General features: G+C 30.2%; 1 protein-coding gene across 11 annotated transcripts; it reads left to right on the forward strand.

Moving 5' to 3' along the window:
• Positions 1 to 412: 412 nt before the first annotated feature.
• Positions 413 to 23068, forward strand: LOC119683585 (kinesin-like protein unc-104). Of its 11 annotated transcripts, none has more exons than XM_038097347.1 (30): positions 413 to 542; positions 6096 to 6238; positions 6341 to 6423; positions 6526 to 6765; positions 6829 to 7013; positions 7116 to 7371; positions 7665 to 7667; positions 9187 to 9350; positions 9451 to 9590; positions 9760 to 9801; positions 11956 to 12087; positions 12145 to 12806; positions 12878 to 12992; positions 13458 to 13624; positions 13688 to 13878; positions 14492 to 14806; positions 17683 to 17938; positions 17998 to 18151; positions 18251 to 18428; positions 18493 to 18583; positions 18649 to 18945; positions 19016 to 19378; positions 19450 to 19639; positions 19803 to 20195; positions 20271 to 20382; positions 20554 to 20571; positions 20784 to 20973; positions 21044 to 21180; positions 22667 to 22768; positions 22834 to 23068. In XM_038097347.1, exons 2-30 carry the CDS (start codon positions 6139 to 6141, stop codon positions 22928 to 22930), a joined length of 5373 nt encoding a protein of 1790 aa, XP_037953275.1. In that variant the 5' UTR covers positions 413 to 542; positions 6096 to 6138; the 3' UTR covers positions 22931 to 23068. The 11 variants fall into 11 exon arrangements, with proteins under 11 accessions (XP_037953275.1, XP_037953276.1, XP_037953277.1 ...); XM_038097348.1 differs by having other exon boundaries at positions 19450 to 19630; XM_038097349.1 differs by lacking the exon at positions 14492 to 14806.
• Positions 23069 to 24124: the final 1056 nt, after the last annotated feature.

The raw sequence follows: 24124 nt of genomic DNA on the forward strand, positions 1-24124 counted from the left end.
TCATTCAAAGTTTGTAGAATTTCGCTCTCATGCCAAGGAACGGTGTAGAAAACTCTCTAGAATTCGTGATTTCGTGCTCAACATTCTTCTTTTGTTGTTTTTCTCCTTCATTTTGACAGTTTTATTGATTGTCATGAATTTGTAAACATAAATAAAAGCATGAAAAATATTGGAAAAAGAGAAAAATCTGGGAAGAGTGACTTTTCTAAAATGGAAAACAAAAATCCTTTGCTCTCATTCACGCACGACGAGGATGAAGTGTTTGTCATTGTACTAATATAAGCGGATTGTGTTTTTATTTCAGGCGGAAGTGTCTTATAAAATATTGAAAAATACAAAATGATATAAAACCAAATTAAAATTAAAATAATAAAAGTGTAAAAATATATATCGGTATATATTTTAACGAAAACAGAAGTGTTAAAAGTGATTAACATTAAAGAAATATAACAATTTTCAAAGTGCAAATGCTTTAACCAACAAGGATATCTTCCAACTACAGTCGATTTTGAAATCGACTAGCTCTTAGTACATTTTTTAAGGTAACAGCTTTTCTTGATAAAATAATAATTTAAATCATAATTTAAGTAATAATAATAATAATGAAATCAAAGTGTATAGTAATAGTATAGTAATTTCATTATACAATATTTTGATCCATAAGCTGGCAGTTTGTCCGTGGATTCTATAAGGGAAACCCAATGACTACGATGAGTCATACAAGAATTGGAAATATTTGTGGATATTTGTGGATAAGAGAATCCTTTTGGAAATGGATTGTAAATTACTTTAGTGTGTGTTATTTTTCATATAATAAATAAAACAAAGAGCTAATATTAGAATTTAAAACATTTGCAGGAAAATATATACGTAATTTATATGACGCAGGTTGAAATATTAAATTTATTCGCAACTAGAAAAATATTAATTAAGAATTCATATGCGAATTCATATATAACTATTTTTATAATAGTAATTAATCGATTTTTTTTTGGTAGGCACTAGGTCGTCGTGTTAAAATTTAAGGTTTAAGTAATATAAATAATGTTATTCATGAAATATTAAAATATAAATTTTTTTTAAATTTGTTGATACTTACAATTTAATCAGCGTCATTGAATCAGTTGTGTGTTTAAACTATTAATCAGCCCAGATCAAAATATAACATATTTTTCTACATAGTTTTTGCTTATAGAGTTTCCGACTTCAATGCACTTTTTTTTAAGCTACTTATAACTTTTTTATATAAAAGTTATTATTAATAATCTAGATCTACATTATAAATTGGTGCTACTTGATCTAAACGACCAATTAAATCCAATTATTGGTCCTAAATTCATAGTTTTTGTTAGTTTTTGAGACATTTGTTTATCAATATCCAGGCAGACGACCGATGAGCATCGCTAAATTTATTCATATATTATGTTTAGTGTCCAGCATCTATCTTACTGCATTACAAATATCTTGACACACCTACTATATTTATCTAAAAAAGTGTGAAGATTATCTACTTTTCTTAAACTTTTAAATAAGAACTGTAAATAAAATACCATAATTATAATGAATGGACTTTTTGTTTGAAAAACAATTGAAGTGATCTCTCAATTTTTAGTTGCAGTTCAGTTTTTTTTTAAAATATTCTATTTATTTTACTTACTTACTTCCTGCTGTCCTTCTCTCCTAAGTAGAGCATAGGTCCTAAACGATTCCTTTAAATCTTATTCTGTTGCCTGCTTTTCTCGTGATTTGGTTCTGAGAGTAATGTGCGTCTTTAAACTCCTGGCCTGAGGCTACCTTCTGATTTCCAGCGTAGAGCTGTTATGCAGGATGATGTTTTCCTAAGTTTTCCTGTGGCCAATCCACTTCCATTTTCTTCTTTTTATTTCAGTGGCGGCTTGTGTTTGTTCTGTGCGTTCCCAGTGATCAGTATTGGGTATGCGCTCCGGCCACCATATTTTCAGTATTCTTCTTAAACATTTATTTATGAATACTTGGATGCGTGATTAAATAGAGGTTTTTGTTTTTTCGTGGCACAGGAACTGAGTACGTCAATTTGGTTTTGTAGCTACGTACAGAACACATGATGGCATCCAATGTCGAAATAAATCTTGTTTTACGCCAGTATTGACCCCAAAGGGTTTACTATTCACTTTGATTTGAAGATACTTTAATTTGGCTTCAGAGTTATTATCTATACAATTATTTTTATCTTTTTGTACCGTAGTTAGAGCATAAGGTATGAAGATATCAATGGGATCATGGTTTATTATTGTCGCTTCTAATAATAACACACAGGAGGATATATAACATATAATGAGGTAGTCTTTTATTTTTTTTTTTATTCTTATTAAGGGAAGTTTTCTTTGGTTAAAACTTATCTTTCACTTGCTTAAATAGGGTGCGTGAAATATTGTCCATTCTGCTCACTTTAAAGTTTCCGGCATACAATACGAGCTACATTTTCTATTGTTTTCAAAATGGCTTCTTAAACTATTTAATTTTCCAGACGAAATTAAGGAGATTCGATAAGTCTTCTTCAACTCCGCCAAGCCAGTAGAGAAACGGTTTTCTAGACAATGGAATTGCTTTAGTTGAACTTCCGGGCCGAGGCATAGAAAGTAATTGATAAATTTCACTCTATTTTCATCATGATACCTTCAGCATAGAATGAGCCAGCGTAGAAGCATTGGTGCAATAGCACAGTGATACGTCACGAAATGCAGATCTGTTAAAATCCAAAATCTTTTATTCCTTTGTAACCTAGACAATAGAATCCTAACAATGTCATACTCTCCGCGATTAGTTCATACGTCATTGCAGTTCTTTACTGCAATGATGAATTCATTTATGCTGCTAAGACAATTCTCATATTGGAAATATGATAAAAGAAAGCAATGAAGTTAAATAGGTTTTTGTTAAATAATCTAGTTTTTTATAATCGATTATAAATTTATGGCAGACAGATAGGAGTTCAGATTTCTATTACTTTAGAATTGAAACATTTTAAGCAAAAATTTTTGCATGAGATGAAAAAAAGGATTGTAATTAAACAACTCCTTCTATATTTGTCTAATCAAATCTTTGATAATTATAATTAAATAGTGAGTGGACCCTTGCCGCCTCAGCAGCCAGGTCGAGAGCTACATAGCCAAACCCTTCCAAATATAGAATCGCAGCATTAATATACAGAAGAAAATCAGAGGTTTCTATTATAATATCTGTTTTTACAGGGCACTGGACCATAGAACGACATGGAGCTAGACTTGGCCTACCCTGTGGTATCTCCTGAAATGCGTGTCTACCAGCTCTCGGAAAAAAGAAACCAGATCACTTGGTGTGTCTATGTCCAGGTTTGGTCAGAACTAGGCTTAAATTTCTAGGGGTCCCCTTCTTCAACACACTCGGCGACACACTCTCTAGTATTAGCATTGGCCGGATTCTTGCCTTTATGCTTCTGGTTGGTTCTAGCTTGTCCTTCTCTTTTCTGCCCCCTATTACAAGAATTACAATACAATGTTACTGCGGATGAGTGAGCTATGAAAGTAAATACGATAATTTTTCATAGCCTAAATCAAGTTAAGTCCTAGTTCTTAATTCTTAAGTCTATAGGTCGCATATTGTTGTTTTTATTCTTTATTCTTTAGTTATTATATTTTTAAAATGTTACTTAAACGCAATAGCAATACCGGCCGTTAATGTAGTCTCTAAATAAATAGCTTTCAAAGACATATTTTTAGAAGAATTTAAATGGTAATCAATCATATGTAATAAACTTGTATTCCTTAAATAAAATTGAAATCGATGTCCACTTAACGGTGCAAACCTTGGACGTATGACTGTATGTAAATTTAATAGCCAGCAGAAGTCGTGGAATGCAAAAGTATTGAGATGTGACTTACTTAACAAATTTTCCATGAGTCATGAATTGAAGTGAATGAATGGCGGTCACAGTATCCTCGCAGTTGCTCGCATTGTTGTTGTTCCATTTTTTACGACAGTTTGCATGACTGTGTGTTGCGTCTCCAGCCATTAAATTTCGTCTCGTATAACGGCCAATAAAACTGGTAGCGCAGTAAACTTGGCCAAGAGCACTTTACATTAACAACTTGACATTTGCACGAGTTTTCCAGCATTTCACAGTGGTAATTAAATGCTACAAGCTACAAGCTACAAGCTTTTTTATGTATTAAAGCGTTCAATAAATCGAGTCACCAACAGCACCAGCGGCGTTGGGATGAGAACTGCTTGTGTGCAGGACTCCATGAGCCACCACGCAAAATTATGCTCCGCATTTAATAGTTCATTTTACGAACAGCAACAATGGCTTTTAACAAAAAGTCCTTGCGTTGCTTCCATGCTTTGTTAAATGTATTTTTTGCATAAATTACATTGTGGCACGTCGTGGGAGCTACATTATTAATTTGCTTTTAAAACTTTTTCTTTGCTCCTTTGCCCCTGCAAAAAGGTACTTTAATTTTAGAAAATGCTCGGTGCAGAATTATGTGCGACATGGCAGTGGATTTTAGTAATGGCACGGAAGCGAACTTCTCCAGAACTTCAAGTTTAAAATCGCAAAGTATTAAAGTATAAAAACTTAATAGAAATATAAGTGTACCCACCTGCGTTTGCTGCACTCATATTTTACTTCCCATAAATGCTACTAAATCCAAACATTTGTAATAAAATTCCATTATTGTAGATATTCTCCGAAAGCTTATTTAATATTAATGCACGCAGATATTCATATTTTGAAATAAAAAATAATTTAAGGGGTTTTAGTGTTTACACTTGTGCCCCCCATACATTTAAAAGTTGCACGTAACTTATGTTACTTAACTTAATGAGGTCATAACTTTTACGCAGAATTTCAATTAATTAACATTGAAATGTACAATTAGCCTTTAATAAGAATATGAAATAATTATAAATAGATTTGTTAAGTAAATATGTTTTATGAAGAAAAGTGACTTACTAAATATTTAATCAAATATTTTATTAAATATTGTAAGATAACATATATTCAGTTTAATTCTTGTTTGAGATTACAATATTAGAAGAGCTTACCCAATCTATTAATCTTTCTCTACACAATGGAACAAGTTCAGATATATAATTTGTGGATAGAAAAACTATATATAAATTTAGCCAAAAAAAAAATCTTTGAGTGAGGTATTATTTAAAAGAGTCTTTAATAAGTTCTAGCAAGAAGAATTAAGTTGGTTCTTAAATAAAAAAACACTTTTCTGTGTTCTGAGTCACGGGAAAAAAATAGAAACTTTTACTTAAACAAACTAGAATATATAACTTCCAGAAAGTTTATTGATGGTAGAATATTCTGGTATATGACTAAAAAATACGTTAAATATATATAAATAATAACCTAAGTTAATTATAATAAATGTTTAATAAGTTAACTGCGTTATGAAGAATCCACGTCCGTTTTTAGTAAGTCCAGGGGCATGAAGGACACAAGCGAAATTAAAGAGCTGATTGTCTCGTCAAATGAAGAGATAAGCCATTCTATACACTGAAGAGAAGGTACATTTGTAGAGAAAGTAAGTAGCGAGAGAAAATATAATTTGTAAACTACTGGATAAATTGTAACAGTCAAAGACTGGCTAAGAGCTTTATTAATCTATCCTCCTTGCAATGAGCAGAGAGTATATCGAAATTCTCATTGGTTTTTCAATAGTGCAATTTAAGTTAAGGTATCATCTCAACAATCATAATATACCGCTTTTGTGTAATAGATCTCTCCATCTTTGGGACAGAACCGTTGGCCCAAAGCACGTATGTGAAGACACAACACCGTAAAAGAATGTGTTTATTCAAAACCTTATAATCGGTTAAAGTAAACAAGTTTAGCACTATTAACAACCCAATAAATAATAATTACTTTTCAGTATATAACAGACTCAAAAATTGATATAAAATTATGAAGCAAAAAGTCATAGTGACTATTTTTATAATAGTCTATTTTTATTAAAATAAAACTATATTATTTAAATTGATGTGAGTTTAATAAAGTGTTGTTTATATTCTATATATTTATTAATATATACATTAAATATACTTTCATATTGATATCTTTTCAGAAAGTAATAGAAAAAAAAGGCCTTTGGGCCTCTTACCGCCAAGATGTCGTCTGTTAAGGTGGCGGTTCGAGTGCGTCCCTTCAACTCACGCGAAATTTGTCGAGAGTCAAAATGCATTATAGAAATGAGCGGTGCAACTACCGGTAAGATAATTTATACAAATTATTTTAACTTATATATTGTAATATATATTTAATCAATATTCAATTTTAACTAAAAAATTATAATTACCTCTTTTATTACAGCTATAGTGAATCCGAAAGTACCACCAAACTCAAGTGAAGCTGTAAAACGATTTAATTTCGATTATTCCTATTGGTCACATAATGTACGTACTGCCTAGTATTTTAACTAAAATTCGTTATTAATATTTATCTATAACATACTCGTAACATGTAATGTTCAAATTATAAAATTTATTTAAATGCAGCCAAAAGATGAGGACTTTTCTACGCAAGAAATGGTCTACAAAGATATTGGCGAGGAGATGTTACAACATTCCTTTGATGGTTACAATGTCTGTATATTTGCTTATGGACAGACCGGTGCTGGTAAGTCGTATACCATGATGGGTAAACAAGAGGAGCATCAGGAGGGTATAATACCGATGATATGCAAAGATTTATTCAATCGTATCCATGACACTGAAACCGATGAGCTCAAGTATTCGGTACATATATATATTAACATGTATAGATAATTATTTATCCTAAATATCCTTATAATAATACAGGTTGAAGTATCCTATATGGAAATTTATTGTGAACGTGTGCGTGATTTGTTGAATCCTAAGAACAAAGGCAATTTACGTGTTCGTGAACATCCTTTGTTGGGTCCCTATGTAGAGGACTTATCAAAATTGGCCGTTACAGATTATCAAGATATACATGATCTCATTGATGAAGGCAACAAAGCTAGGTTAGTTCATGTTTATTTTTTGGAATTTAATATCTAACAACAAATCTTTTTTCAATATTTTTCATAATATAAATGTATATATATCTTGGATTTTTTCTATAGAACTGTTGCTGCTACCAATATGAACGAAACTAGTTCACGTTCTCATGCTGTATTTACTATTTTCTTTACACAACGTCGTCATGATACTATGACAGATTTGACTACTGAAAAAGTTTCCAAAATCAGTTTAGTCGATTTGGCTGGTTCCGAACGTGCTGACTCTACTGGTGCTAAAGGCACACGTCTAAAAGAGGGCGCTAATATTAACAAGTCATTAACTACTTTAGGCAAAGTTATCTCTGCTCTGGCTGAAATCGTAAGTACTTTGGTTTTGCGTCTCATTTTTAAAATATCAAAAATATATATATATTTATGAAACTTGTAAATTTATAAATAATTATTATATATTTTGCGATTTCATAGTATTCATCTGCATTTAATTCTTCATATTTTTCAATTGTGTTTCAATTTCTTTTTTAAAATGTCTGCACTTTTGCAAAAAAATATATATGAATATATATATCGTATATATAAAATCGGATATTGCTGTAAAATGTTAAAAACTATTCCAAATTTAAAACACCTCAATTATAACGTTAAAATTAAAAGTCCGTAAGTATATAATAAATTGTTTTGTTTTAAATGTTGTGTCAGTAAAAAAAATTAAATCTTTTTTGTATGTATTTAATTTGAAACCTGTAAAATATTTTTAAAAATATAAATAATTAAATTTTTATAATTTTTACAACTATATAGTAATTTTTAATTATACTTAAATGAAAATAAATAAGTAATTTTTATTTTTAATATCTTATTTGCATAAACCTTTCATATATACATAATTACTATTATTATACGCAATTATATATATTAACGGTTTAGAATTAAAAAAAAATTTAAAAAAATTAAAAATATTAATTTAATAATTTTATCGATTGAATAAAGAAGAAATGGAATGTTTAGAGATAGCCAATTTATAAGATAAATTATTAAGCTATGATGTATTTTTATTTGTGCTATTGCCGTACATAAAGTGTTAAAAAAAAGTCACTTTGAGATTCCAAGTTTGTTTAAAAATTGGTTTTAATAGGTTCTATAAAATTATATATATAGTAATGTAAAAGCTGTATCTAATTAAAACGCCAAAGGTTGACGTTTGCTTTAAAAAAGACATTGTTAGCGAAACTTTCAACATATTCATATGTAACTATAATCTATATAATTGAGGTATATATTAAAAAATATAAATAATTATGCTTCGCTAGTGCGAAGAAAAGAAAGCTAATCTACAGCCAGATAATCAGATCAGCACTACTTTATGGGTGTGTCGCATATAGCAAAGCTGCCAACTCTACTATAGAGAAGCTGCAAGCTGCTTAAAGTCAGGCTCTCCGAAGATTCTTCAAAGTGCCTTGGTACATCAGCATAAATGACATGCTAAAATACCTTAGAAAAGACTCGGTCAAAAAATACATAAGGGACTGAGCCATGAAACTATTCGCAAAAACCGACAAGTTAACGTACTTAGCACTATCTAATCTCATATCTTAGATCGAATTATCAGTCATCGAATAATCACGAAGCTTATACATAAATTAGTCAAGAAGAAGGGTGGAACTCTGCAGAAACCCCCAGCTATCAAAGAGTATTGATTTCCATATATATTTAAAAAATGAACAATCTTATAAATAAAAAAATTAAAAAACTTATAAGCATAAAATCTCAATCAAGCACAAAATAAATAGCGTTAGGATATGTAATTTTCAGTATTTAAGCAATACTGCATGCGTAGTACATATTTATGCTCTATATCGTTTCCAAAAATGATTTCCATTAGATTTGCTTTTATACAAAACTTTTCATAATAATATAAACCTTTGTGTCATTGTGCTAATCACTTCTATCATTCAGATTATAGTGCGGAATCAATATTTTTATAGCATTCATTCATATTATAATCTTAAGAAACTGTGTTTTTAATCGTCTTAGTTTTTAATCGTGTGAATAGCATATTTAGAAGTAATTTCCATTTACATTCTTTCCTTTATTTGGCATACTATTTTTTATTTTCAAATACAATAATAAAATATGTAAATAAAGTTAAATAAAAATAAAATCTATAACTTCATAGGCATCTAAGCAAAAGAAGTCAAAGAAAGCTGACTTTATACCTTACCGTGATTCTGTTCTCACTTGGCTATTACGTGAAAATTTAGGCGGTAACTCTAAAACTGCTATGATTGCGGCTATATCTCCAGCTGACATTAATTACGATGAAACTCTAAGTACTTTAAGGTATATAAAATTTTTTTTTGAAAATATGTGTGCAAAATATATATAATAAATAAAATATATGTATTTACGTATAAATAATTATTGTATTGCAATAATCCAGGTATGCCGACCGTGCTAAGCAGATCGTGTGCAAGGCCGTTGTTAACGAAGATGCAAACGCTAAACTTATCCGAGAACTTAAGGAAGAAATACAAAAGTTGCGAGATCTCTTGAAAGCCGAGGGTATTGAAGTACAAGAAGGTGAGAAACGTTTAAATTAAGATTTGAAATCCTTGGCCGTTCTATTAACTTTTCATAGCACATGATCATATAAAATTTTTAGTTCCTATATAAAAATATATATGTATGATTTTTTATAATTAGTTTAGTTACAAAAACAAAGCATACTATGTATACATATTTCATTTAGGGCCCGATGGCAAAGTGGTTTGTGAGAAGCGCGATCCAAATAGTAAGTAACATGAATGGAATGAAAAAGGCTTTTGCTAATATGCAAATAATATCTTTAAAATATTCCTAAAACAATTTTTTTTTAAATATATCTACACCAATATAATTTTTGAAAAAATATACTCGTTATATGATTAGAAAATAATTACACATATACGTTTAAAAAAAATACATTTTTTGTGTGTCTATTGCAAACATTTTATAAGTGCAATTATTTTTTGCTTCAGGACGTTTTACGATTTGATGTTTGTGTAATACATAATATTAATGTCCTCTTTATGTTGCTCTCTCTTACACTTTTAATAATAATAATTGCATATTATGTGTATTTTAAAAACTACAAACTATAAATCTTTAATTTGTCAGGTTTGTTTTTTAATACATTTGTGTTGCAAAGAAAAATATTCATTTATCGGACTATCTAAAAATTTTTATTATTTAATTTTAATTTTTGACAGGATTCTATTATCTAAGAACTTGGGAAAATAAAGTTTTTAATCTAAATATAAGTTTTATAATAACATAAAATCGAAAATCTTTTCCGATATGCTTTTGGTGCAATATTGTATACCACAGATGTTTCACACCTTAGTAAAGAGGATTGTTTAAATATGACCGGCCAATAAAATTTTAAACATCAATTTATTATAGTGTATATATAAGATATCCGTATTTGCATCATAGAGAGTTAAAATACATTTTAGTTAAAATTAATTTTTTTAGATTAATTTGTAGCAGTGCCTTGCAACCCACGAATTTGTTTTGTTCTAAAAATTGACTGAACGAACAGAAAACCTTAAATATCTGTTCTGGATGTGCAAGTGTAAGATATGGATATAAGCATCCGGTTCAGTATTCTCCCCTCCTCATTCAGAGTCACCATTTCCCGGCATATATGACATTTTGTCACCAGATAAATCTATCTTGTTAAGATGAAAGTGTCGGTTGTAATTTTAGGTAGTCTACTAGTAACCTAAGTTATATTCGTCTAAGGAGATACTTGATATATATATGCTTCGACATTTGCTAGTGTGTTCCTATTAAAAGAAAAATTGGTTACTGAGTATTCAAAAGAGGTGTAAATCGAACAACATCAAGTATTTGATATAAAAACTTAAAAAAAAATTAACTTGAATTGCGTAAAATTAGCGATTATCATTATTTTATAGTGTTTGAAAAATATATAACTCACTCTATGACTTTCAATAAAAAGCCTTAATATAGCACTAAATATCAGCACATATTCCATAATATTAATCATCTGAAAAATAGAAGAGTATTTTACAAAAGAAATCGTATTCAGCTTTCAATGCAACGAAACATTGTATACCCTATTGGTATACGTTAAAGTTGTTGACATTATGTCGATGACAGCGATTTGATTGAATTTATGTGAAAATTTTGAATTGGAATTGTATCTTAGCAAAGTATTCAATATTTTAAACTTTATAATAATAGTCCAACAAAAGTATAAAATTAAGTTTAATGAATCAAGTGGCCAGTGACAAGATTTCTCCTGTGAAGATTTGATATTAAAGTGTTTATTCCTATTCTAAAGTTCGATTAATATTTTCCCATTCCAAGTATTTATGTTTTCAAAACGATAAAACTGTAAGGGGAGTGGTGATCGATATTATATTTGAGTAATCGAAACGGAATGCAGGCATAGTTATTCATGAAACCTCTGTCATTGTGGAAGATTGTGGAGTATTGCTGTAAGCTTAGATAGAGTAGTGTATTTAATTCTAAAGAGAGTTACGAAGATAATTCGAATAATATAAACACAATAGCTTTTATAAATGAATTTCACAAAAGTAGTCACTCATAGCATTTATTTTAGTAGGTTAGATATTTAACAATTGATGCAATGGATTTGTTTTTAGTATTCCCTTCACCGAATCAATAGAGATTTCGTAGGCATTATTTGAAGTCCTTTCACTTCTTCGTTAATTTTATTAAATATTCGTGCGTATATTTGTATTTATTTATGTTTTACAATTGGTATTGCTTTGTTCATTGTACATAATCCACAATATTATATATGTACTATATAAAATTGAATACAGTCTAACCTTATCTAATCATAATCCTGCTATGCACGCCGCCTTTTTGCACAAATTAATTGGAAAAATATTCTAATGTGAAAACTTTACAGAGGATGAAATCAATAACAAGGTGATTGGTAATTCTGGAAATATGAAGTCTCCTTCAAAGACGCGTAATCGAAATGGTTCAACTGCTGAAATGGCTGTAGATCAGTTGCAAGCAAGCGAGAAACTAATTGCAGGTAAGACTCATACGTGATTTTCAGTTAAATAAATATATGTATGATGATTTTTAAAAGAACTCAATGAAACCTGGGAGGAGAAATTGAAACGTACCGAAGAAATACGTTTGCAGCGTGAAGCAGTCTTTGCAGAGATGGGTGTCGCTGTTAAGGAAGATGGTATCACTGTTGGCGTATTCTCACCGAAGAAAACGCCACATTTAGTTAATCTAAATGAAGATCCAAACTTGTCTGAATGTCTGTTGTATTATATAAAAGATGGTATAACACGTTTGGGCACACATGAAGCGAACGTCCCACAGGATATACAACTATCGGGTTCGCATATTCTAAAAGAGCATTGCACTTTTGAAAGTCGCAACAGTGTAGTAACACTTATTCCTCATAAGGATGCACTAGTCTATTTGAATGGACGTAAACTGGTTGATCCAGAAGTTTTGAAGACCGGTTCTCGTGTTATTCTGGGTAAAAATCATGTATTTCGTTTCACAAATCCAGATCAAGCACGTGAACTGCGTGAAAAGATAACTGATAATGCAGAAAATGAGAATGAGAAATGCGATACACAGCAAGTCGATTGGAACTTCGCACAGTGCGAGTTATTGGAAAAGCAGGGTATTGATTTGAAAGCAGAAATGAAGAAACGTTTGGATGTGTTAGAAGAACAATACAAACGTGAAAAATTACAAGCTGATCAAGAGTTTGAGGAACAGCGTAAGGTATGTATCTAATCTTGTTATCCATATTTTAAATGGAACTGTAAAAGTAATGAAAAATATTTGCTTGTCAGTCGTACGAGGCACGTATTGATGCTTTACAAAAGCAAGTTGAGGAGCAATCGATGACTATGTCAATGTATAGCAGTTATTCACCAGAAGATTTTCACCAAGAAGAGGATATATTTAGTAAGTAATATAAAATTATAATAATGCTGGAATGTGTATTTCTGATGAAAAAGTTGTGATATTATTGTTAAGAGAAATTAATTTTTGTAGTTTATGTTATTTTTTAAGTACCCAACAATTCCTATTAAGTGAATTGAGTAGCATTTCGGTTGATTGCTGATATAACTATGGGTAATAATGATGACAAATTTTACTCAGTAATAAATGCGAAATAGCAACTACGCCTCATTGGTACATTTGGTGTCCATTTCGCGTTGTGCATGATCTTAAGAGACCACAACGCGTTTTGTTTGTGCAATAAGCAAATTAAGCAAACTAACTTGAGCTTATTATTTTATACTTTATTATGTACACTGTTTTATGAAATTAGTTCAACACATTTAAATCAAAATAACAATTAAGAGTTTAAAAAAACATTCTTTAAGATTAATGTACTATTATTGTGTATTTATTTGTAATTTTCAGCAAATCCATTATATGAATCCTGTTGGACTGCACGAGAGGCGGGTCTTGCTGCTTGGGCTTTTCGTAAATGGCGTTATCATCAGTTCACTTCTTTGCGAGATGATCTCTGGGGTAATGCAATATTCTTGAAAGAAGCAAATGCAATTTCTGTTGAGTTAAAGAAAAAGGTACTTTTCTGTGAAATCTGCTGAAACTAAATGTTCATAACTATTTTCTTCTTGGGTTTTTAGGTGCAATTCCAATTTACACTTTTGACTGACACTTTGTATTCTCCCTTGCCGCCAGAGTTGGCATCTTCTGCTTCACCTATACAAAACGAAGATGAATTTGGCATACCACCAGTTTCAAAAACTATTGTAGCAGTTGAAGTAACCGATACTAAAAATGGAGCTACTCATTATTGGTCCTTGGAGAAGTTACGGTAAGTCGTAGTGAATATGTCGCACAGTTTCGTTGAAAAGTGCTTCTTTGAAAGTACGAAATTCACATTCATTGTTTTTGCATTTGGTTTTATGATTTATTTGAAGATTATATGACGAAAGTTAATACTAAAAAGAGTTTGCATATATTTGAGATATCCTCAAAGGCATTTAGGCATTTTAATGACTATTTTTGATTTATTTAATAATTATATATTTTGTTGTTACTTACCGGAACGTGCATGGTGGTTGTAATTTAATTTAAAATACAAAAATTTAAACTCAATACTTTACTATGTAATGATAGATAAAATTTAAATAAAGTTATATTGTTTTCCATGTATTTATTGCTGTTAGTTGAAAATGCACTTCCACCATTTACGCTATCACTTTCCAAATGCATCTACATTCAACTCTTAAAATAAATAAATGTAGCTAAAGCGATATTCTATTCTATATATTGATAAGTTAGTTTAATTCTTATTACTATTATTTTTTTTATTAATTATTAATTAAATTAAATTATAAGATCCTATGTATAATTTGTTTACTTTATTTAAAATTTACAAAAATTTACATTTACGAAAATAAAAAAAATACTTCAAATATAACAAGCTATCGCCTTGAATTGATGCGCCAAATTTACAATGTCGAGAGTCCTCCATCATCAATGCTATATGATACTTCATCATTATGTGACGGTATCGTTACTTCATTGACGAACAATGAGCACGATCAGAATTCGTCCTGCTTAACCCTCACATATTCCTCAGTAACAACCATCAACAATCCCACTAATATGCATGAAGATACATTAAAGAATGGACTTATGACTAGTCGTATAAATACAGATGGTCAGCAATTAAAATCGCAACAAACGAATTCCAGTTCACCATCTCGTCTAACATTGGCGAATCTTATGCCTTCTAGGTTTGCGTTCATTTTTCAAAGGTTTTATTATTTAATCTTTATATAAGTTATGATTTTTTATGGTAAATGCATGCATTATAGTACAACGCATAGAGGCAATAACAACAAAGAACTTTTCGAAGTACAACAAATTTATAAACACAACGCTTAATTTTATTTCATATTCTATTTAAATATATTTTGATTTTTCTACTATTATGGTATTTAAGATAGCCAGTCTAATTTTTAATTATTATTTTATTTTATTAAATTAAGCTACCTCTTAATGATAAGGTAAATATTCTAAATTATATCTCACCAATGTTCAATTCTATATTGGAATTTATAATATAAGCATCGCTTATCGTTCTCAGCGTCTAGACTGGTAAGATCTTTTGTTAGCTAAAAGATCTTTGTGTTAGTGTTTGAAAAAATCCTACCCAAATCTAGCATCTAAGCTGTGTTATGGTTTCTACTAGTGCTTCATAAATTATTCAGACGAAAAAGAAAACATAAGAAAATAAGATATTGACTAGATTAGATGTTTCAGTAGCGCTGACATATTCGAAGAGGTCCAACATTTTCAAAAATTTAAAGTGTTCGAATCGTATGTTCGCAAAACAGAAATGGAAAAAAAATCCAAATAAAATATGAAAAAAGCGCTTGTTAACAGCACTAAGAAAACGAGAGAATATATTTCATAAAAAGTATCTGTAGAAAAACTTTGTTTTAATAAATTCAATATTAAAAAAAATAATTGATGAAACAGTAGGGCTTTCAGTAGTAGGTAATGATCAATAGGAAATTTTGTCTTTAATATTTTCAAGCTTTATTTTTACATTTGCTTCTATATTTTTAGATACATTTATTTTATAATAATTTTTTAGAAAATCGGAAAAATATAATATGAATTTATAATTGCCTCTATTATTTTATTTGAGTTTTATTTTTAAATTTGGCTGTTTGAAAAATGTGTATGCATAAATATTATGCTAAACTTATAAAAATATTTATTTGTAAATTGTTTAATGTAAGTCTGCCTTTGAGGAATGCTTGCTTGATTGTAAATATTTATACTATATGTATATATTTTCTTTCAATATTTTTATTTATTTAATGACTAAATAATGTTGTGTAAATATAATTGGTGCTATAAAAGATAAGTTTAGGAATAATATTTTTTAGTTTAATTTGCTTAATTAACCCAAATATATTTAATTCTTAAAAGTTGTCACAGCAAAATAATTTTACAAAAGACAATATGATTTATATATATGAAGAACACCAGTCACACTTTTTCTTTTAGAGGAACTATGCAAAATAAATCAAAATTAATATATTTATTATTTTATGCAAAAGCTTAATAAATAGAATTAATTACTGAACGTTGCACTTAAAGGTTAATTTGGGTTGCTAGGATGATCGTAGCCATTCACTTAGACTAGTCAATCTATTGTTTTATTGTATAAATTTCGGAAGATTTAAACCTATTGCAAACCTTTAAGAAAGCCTATGAGGCTCCTCAAGAGTATGTCTTTTAGCAGATAAAGATTCTCTAAAAAGTAAGTCTCAATAGAACGTTCTTAAAAAGTTCAGGATCAGCGGGCTTCTAAATAAATGCGTCTTCATTCATATGAAAAAAGGATACAAATAAAAAATTCATACAAATAAATAACAATTATTTTATTTTGACAATTAAAAATAACTAATGAATAAATAGGAACAAAAAAGGTACCTCCAAGGCTGTTCCTGATGTGTCTGTTTAAATTATAGTTAAAAAAAATTATATATCGAATATCTATTTTTCAAGTTATTTATATTAGGATTACATAAACATTTGAAAACTGTGTCTCTAAGGTCCAACAGCTTGTTATGGATCATTTTTGATAATAAATATGGTAAAATGTCTACACTGGAATTGATTAAACTCAGTTGATAAAATTATTTTAATTTTAATATAAATTTAAATTTATTCCTATAAGTTATAATTTTTAATTTATGTTGACAAGATATTCCACAATATAATATATAGACTTAAATTTAAGAAGAGCTAAGACACATAAACTCGTGTAATATATTCATATATATTATCTATGAAGAGAAATTTTGAAAACATCACTTTTCATTTCGAAACCTACTCTCAGTTTTCTTAATTAGTCAGAAAGGTGATCTTAACCCCTAACAGCCAATACTTGTACTGTGTATCTAGAGGCCAGGAACAGTTGGTTCTATTTTTTGGAGCCATTCGTCCACCCTGTTGATCAATAGTCGCACACCACCTCAAACAAGGACTATACCACGAGATATATGTTTTTTTTGGACGTACCTGTATCTACAAAAGGAGGACAATATATTATATAAAAGTACTTAAATATATATTTAAATAGTAGTTAAGAGAGATTTATAAAAAGTTCTTAAATAACACATCCTCTTAAACAAAATTTTAATAAATTCAATCATTCGGAAGTGAAGCTAATAAATTTTAGTTTTTAAACTAGTACAGATAGTACAGATAAGATTCCTTTTCTATACCATAGTATATCAAACCAAATCTGCGTGTCACCGCAGACACCTACATATGTGGTTGGTGTTAGACATATGTAGATAAATTGTCTGTGGTATAAATACGAATTTATCTGTTGATAATCAAATTCTATAGCCTTTTCACTTATTGCAGTTACATAAAAATCAGTATTGCTCTGAAAATAAAATAAAAAAAAAATTTATGAATACTCGCTTTACTTTTTATTTGCACCTATATATATATATATGTCTATGCAACTGGTATTTTGAATGTGTTTTTTTAAATAATTGTTTTGCACCCTTCTATGTAATATCCGAATACTCAAACTATATATCATACAAGTATGTTTAATATTGTGTGTCTAAAATTACAGACAACGTTTGGAATTGATGCGTGAAATGTATCACAATGAAGCTGAGCTTAGCCCAACTTCTCCAGACTATAACGTAGAAAGTTTGACTGGTAGTGATCCATTTTATGATCGTTTTCCATGGTTCCGTATGGTGGGACGTTCTTTCATTTACTTGAGCAACTTGCTTTATCCTGTGCCTTTGGTACATAAAGTGGCTATAGTAAATGAACGTGGTGATGTACGTGGCTATTTACGTATTGCCGTGCAGCCTGTTTTGGTAATTTAATTATGAGAGTTACTATAACTTAAATAGTCTAATAAACTATTCTCATTAAGGATGAGGAATCAATTGATTTTAATAATGGCGTCGCACAATCGGCGCGCCTAATATTTAACGAAGATGATGCTAAACCCAAATACCGTGCTTTGAATGAAAAAGATGATGTTCAACGTTATATTGAGAATGGTGGATTGGATAGTAAACTTGAAGGTTAGGCTGATGTTTTATATTTTTATATGCAGTCCATTGCCACTTAAATTTTTAATTTTTTTAATGAATATATTTTCAATTGCATTATTGAATTTATAGAACTTGAAGATGCTGACTCTGGACGTGGCATTGATTCGAACTCAGCTTCTGAGTGTCAAGAAGCTAATGAAGAACCTGGTGAGCATTTACAGGTCGGAAAACAGTTCACATTCCGCGTTACTGTCTTGCAGGCAACTGGTATTGGTGCAGAGTATGCCGATATATTCTGCCAGTTTAAGTAAGAGCAGACTCAGAGATTTTTTATATTTTTAATTCTATTCATTATTATTAAATTATTTCAGCTTCTTACATCGTCACGAAGAGGCATTCTCTACTGAACCTGTGAAAAATTCAGGTTCCGGTGCACCTCTCGCATTTTATCACGTGCAAAATGTATGTTTATAGTAAATTCTTTTGGGTGTATGAATTTTGAGTGTTTAATATTGGTGTATTTATAGATAACTGTAACGGTTACCAAATCATTTATTGAATATCTAAAATCCCAGCCCATTATGTTTAAAATATTTGGTCACTATCAGTCACATCCATTGCACAAGGACGCCAAACAAGAGTTTATTTCACGACCACCACCAAGACGTATGTTACCTCCAAGCATTCCAATAAGTCAACCAGTACGTAGCCCCAAATTTGGACCTCTACCCTGTCCACCATCATCTACAGTCTTAGCTAAACATGATGTCTTGGTGTGGTTTGAAATATGTGAACTGGCTCCTAATGGCGAATATGTGCCATCGGTAAGTTATTAAAAAACCTATACGATATATACGGTATAGTAAAATATTCGTAAAAACTTTATACGTACAGGTGGTTGAACATAGCGATGATCTTCCATGCCGAGGATTATTCCTTTTGCATCAAGGCATTCAACGACGCATACGCATTACAATTGTGCACGAACCTACAGCTGAAGTTAAATGGAAAGATATTAGAGAATTAGTAGTGGGACGTATAAGAAACACACCAGAATCTTCCGATGACCTTGACGAAGATGCTTGTGTACTTTCATTGGGTCTCTTTCCCGGTGAAGTGTTGGATGTACCCGGGGATGATCGTTCGTTTTATCGTTTCGAGGCTGCTTGGGACTCTAGCTTACATAACTCAGCATTACTTAATCGTGTCACACAGGCTGGAGAGACTATATATATAACGTTAAGTGCATATTTGGAGGTAATTATACTCAATCGATATTTGGAATATATTAATTTCTTATCAATATATGTAAACGTTTACGTTTACAGCTGGAAAATTGTGCACGGCCAGCTATTATAACCAAAGACTTGAGCATGGTTATATATGGACGTGATGCACGTACTGGACCACGATCTCTGAAGCATCTCTTCTCAGGACAATACCGGAATCCTGAAGCTAATCGTTTATCTGGCGTTTACGAATTATCATTGAGAAGAGCATCTGAAGCAGGTAGTCCAGGTAGAAATTTTTAACGTAGTTGTTGTTATGAGTGTAAATTAGTGAAAACGCTACGATGAAAAAGTTTAACAAAATTATTATAGAATTATTATAATTGTTTTTTGAAAACGCTAATCGAGCTTCCTTATTTATCAATGTAAATATTTTGTTTTTATCTTTGAAGGTGTGCAACGTCGACAACGTCGTGTACTGGACACAAGCTCAACTTATGTACGTGGAGAAGAAAATCTAGATGGTTGGCGTCCACGTGGTGATTCTTTGATATTTGATCATCAATGGGAACTCGAAAAGCTGACGCGTCTCGAAGAGGTTGGGCGTGTGCGACATCTGTTGTTGTTACGTGAACGATTGGGTATGGACACTAATCCAATTCCAATTACAAAAACAGAAAAGGATGTTTGCAATTTAGCTGCACGTGCTGCTACTTCACCTGTGCACATGAAGTTTCCACCGTCACCGCAAACACCCGTCAAAGATCCACAGTACATATTACCCGAACGTGAATATAATAAACGCGAGCAAGATTTAATGACGAAATGCTTAAAACTTATACAGGGTATGTCTAACAAGGAGATAAAATTCTTGCATACTGTGAATCTCTAAATTATGTTATGCACTAATGTATTTGCAGGACGCTATAGTAAAACTGAACCTACAGATAACCAAAACCAATCAGATGTTTCACCTAGTGATGAGGGTTGCGCTGACATGACCGTTAGCTGCATTTCCAGTAATTCCATGGAGTGAGTATTTATCGTTATTAGAATATTTTTTGCAATCAAACTAAATTTCTAACGAACTTGAAGTTTTAAGTTGTTTGAATCAAAACAGAAAAATTGTATCCTAAATTGTTTTTTTTTAATTTTTTCTTTTCATATATATTAATTTGGTTATATAAAACTATTACAACAAAGTACAAAAATTAAACGAAGGTAATTTATTTTGGCTTTAAGTTTCATTCGTTACACTTAACACATGTAATTCGATACCAAGACGATTCTAACGATTTCAAAGCGCTTCAAAATATTCATTTTCTGCATTTGTGCTTTCTGTTTTTATACATTCTCGATGTTGCTTTTGTTCATGACTCGCTCAGTAAATAAAAATGACTTCAGTTTTACTATATTGTTGATTGGTATTACAGGTTATGCTCTCCTGATCGTTCTGATGCACCTAATGGCTGGGAGGCTCCTCCACCTGCCACACAACCTGCTCTTCCGCTTCGACTATACGTACCAGAATTAGAGGAGATTCGCGTTAGCCCAGTCGTGGCTCGCAAAGGTCTCTTAAATGTTTTAGAACATGGTGGCTCCGGTTGGAAGAAACGCTGGGTGGTAAGTTCGGCACAGATACTTAATTAAAAAAAATTTTTTTAATAAAAAAATTATTTTATTCTTCAAATAGACTGTACGTCGTCCTTATGTATTCATTTACAAATCCGAAAAGGATCCTGTTGAACGTGCCGTTTTAAATTTGGCAACAGCTCAAGTCGAATGTAGTGAGGATCAAGCTGCTATGGTTAAAATACCAAATACATTTAGGTAAGCACGGTTAATTACATGATGTACAAAATAGTGACAATCATAGTCTAATATTATTATGAAGAGAACAATAGCAAACAACTATTACATTTTCTTCCGGCAAACTTGTTTTCATTTAATTATAAAAATACTAAATAATAAAGTTCGAGTTCTTGTACTTCATATTGATATATATTGTGAAAGACAGCATTTATTTTTCATCCATTAACTGAGTGGTGTATAGATCTACTGTTTTCTGTAAGAAATATAAAAAGAGTTTTACCGAAATCGTTAGTCGTAGTTGACTGACTAAAGAATTGAAAACATCCAAGATAGAAATGTAGATAAGATTTATGTACCATTACCGCAGATACTTCTAAACACTATATGAAAAAAATCATAAGGGTATACATATCTATGACTCTGCCCTGTTGAGGTGGTTTGTTATATTTGAACCCATTACTACATTCCTACATGTCTTTTTATTTAATTCTATCTTACAGCTCATCACTTTCCTCATTTCATATCATTGGTGGGGGCTACAAAATCAATTTGTTTCAGGAAGTAGTCCTAAGTTGTTTGCAATGTAATTACAATAAGTTTTTATCGATCTTCACTATGTAGATCGGATTCAATATCTATGTTAATATAATCGTATATTTTTTGATTTTCCGATAGTTTTTGATAAGTATCTTTCAAATTTGATGAGTAAAAAAAATGATAGTAGTATTAACCTTATAATATATAGTATTATATTATTTTAATATTAAGGTACTAAAATTTGGGTAAGTGATCTATAGAATGTAAGTTCTGTTGGTTGAGAGGTAGAGCTCTACATCCCAATTGAATACGCTGCCTATAGTAGTCATTATTGGTAAATGGTGTACTTCATGTAATGTCCAAGCTGACATCGTATGGTATGTTGTGGTAAGCATAGTTGGCAATGCTTTGATGAAAAAGGTGTTTGAAGCAGTAGTTGAAAGTAGACGAAATAGGGGTAGACCATGTCTACATGTCCACTGCGTTTACTGCGAGCGTTGATATTTGAGACGGGAGAAGGCATATTGATTCATGCAGAAGCCTAATAACAGGTTGTTGTATCCAAATGAGTAAGTCAGGTTTAAGTACTGTATTTGGCTAAAAATGAGAGTGAAAAGTCAGGCGACTGGGAAACAGTTTACATCGCTGACTTACAGCTGACTTAGAAACATGTATTTGTAGTGACAGTGCTGTAGATATGTCCCATCATGCGGTTTCCTAGGATATATCATATTTATGTGTAATGAATTTTGTTTTAATCAGTGCTTTAAGTAACTTTTAATCAGTGCTTTAAATAGTCTTTAAATATATGACGTGTTTAGAATATTTTGGCATTATTATTCTCTGCCAATTATTTTATATTGTCATGTTATGTATTTCATATCAATATTATTAATATTAGTATTAAATTGTTAAAAATGTTTTATTCCATCCGTTCACTGTCATTAATATTGTTTGAATCTTTCAGTGTGGTAACCAAGCATCGTGGATATTTGTTACAAACTTTAGCAGATAAGGAAGTACATGATTGGCTCTATGCTATAAATCCATTGTTGGCTGGACAAATAAGGTTAATGTCAAAACTTTAAAAAGAAATATTATTTAAAAGGCAATTATTATATTTGAATGTTGCAGGTCAAGACTGGCACGACGCACATTGGAGACTGCATCACAAACAGCATCTCAAATACAAGCAACAACAACTACAAATTCGTCAAATACCAATAAATGAGATACAATAACGATGGAGTCCGTCTTAGTGTATTAGCTAGAAAAAATGTTTCTGTTAACTAGAACAATAAATTATGTTAAGATAGTTGAAGGCAAATTTAAATATTACGAAAAAAACACATAAATTTAATTTATTAACCTATATCTGATATATAAGAATATAAGAAATATTGAAATTTGATAAGTTAAACAGAAACATTTAAAAGTTACACGACGGATTTCATCCACGTTAATAAGAAGAGTATTTGAAAGCTTAAGGAGAACTGTAGTTTGTAACAGTTAAGGACATTTAGGTGCATAGTTGTCAGTTTTCAGTTGTCAGTTGTCAGTAAATTAAAGATTAAAGTTGTATCTTTAATAGGTAGTAGCAGCCTGAGATGAATTATTATGAGATTAATTATAAAAGTGTAGTACTATTTGTATTCTTATTATTTCATTTACAACTTAACTTTTACATTCTAATTGTATCTAGATGATAGAGTAAGAAAATAGTAAAATAGTAAACAAAGTATTTATAAAATTATTACTTTATATATTTTTTATATTATTTATTTTTTTCAAAATAGGCAAATTTTTTATTAAATCTTTATAAGTTATTTGTATTTAAATTTTAAATTTTGTTAGACATGTTATTATGTAAATAGTATATCAATTAATTATGCAGTTAATTTTGTTTTGTTTTCTGTATAGATTTTTCTAATTATACAAATATATGTGTACAATATTTTATATATTTACATATATATTGTTATAATACCTAATTATTCTGGTAACCTACAAGAGATTTGCCAGCAATGTTTAGCACGACTTGTAGTGTTATAATATTTATATCACATTTCTTTTTATATACAGACAATATTTGTTACCAAACCAACAGTTTACATATATATTCATTTATTTTATATATATACTCTAAAAACAAAATTTCGACTTATTGTAATTATATATAGAGAAGAAAATGAAGCATAAATGAACGAAACACAAATATTGCACTTATATAAATTCTATGTAATTTATTTTCATTTTATATAAATTATTAATAATTAAATGTTTGAAAAGTGTAAAAAGCTAAATTTTAACTTAATAGCAATTCATATATATATGTATAGTTAATGCTTTATATATTTTATTTACGATATTATTTACAATTACAAAGATTATACACAATGTTATTTTCAAGAATTTACATTTAAAT

This window comes from Teleopsis dalmanni, chromosome 2 (assembly GCF_002237135.1).
Source record: "Teleopsis dalmanni isolate 2A chromosome 2, ASM223713v2, whole genome shotgun sequence".
Lineage (NCBI taxonomy): Eukaryota > Metazoa > Arthropoda > Insecta > Diptera > Diopsidae > Teleopsis > Teleopsis dalmanni.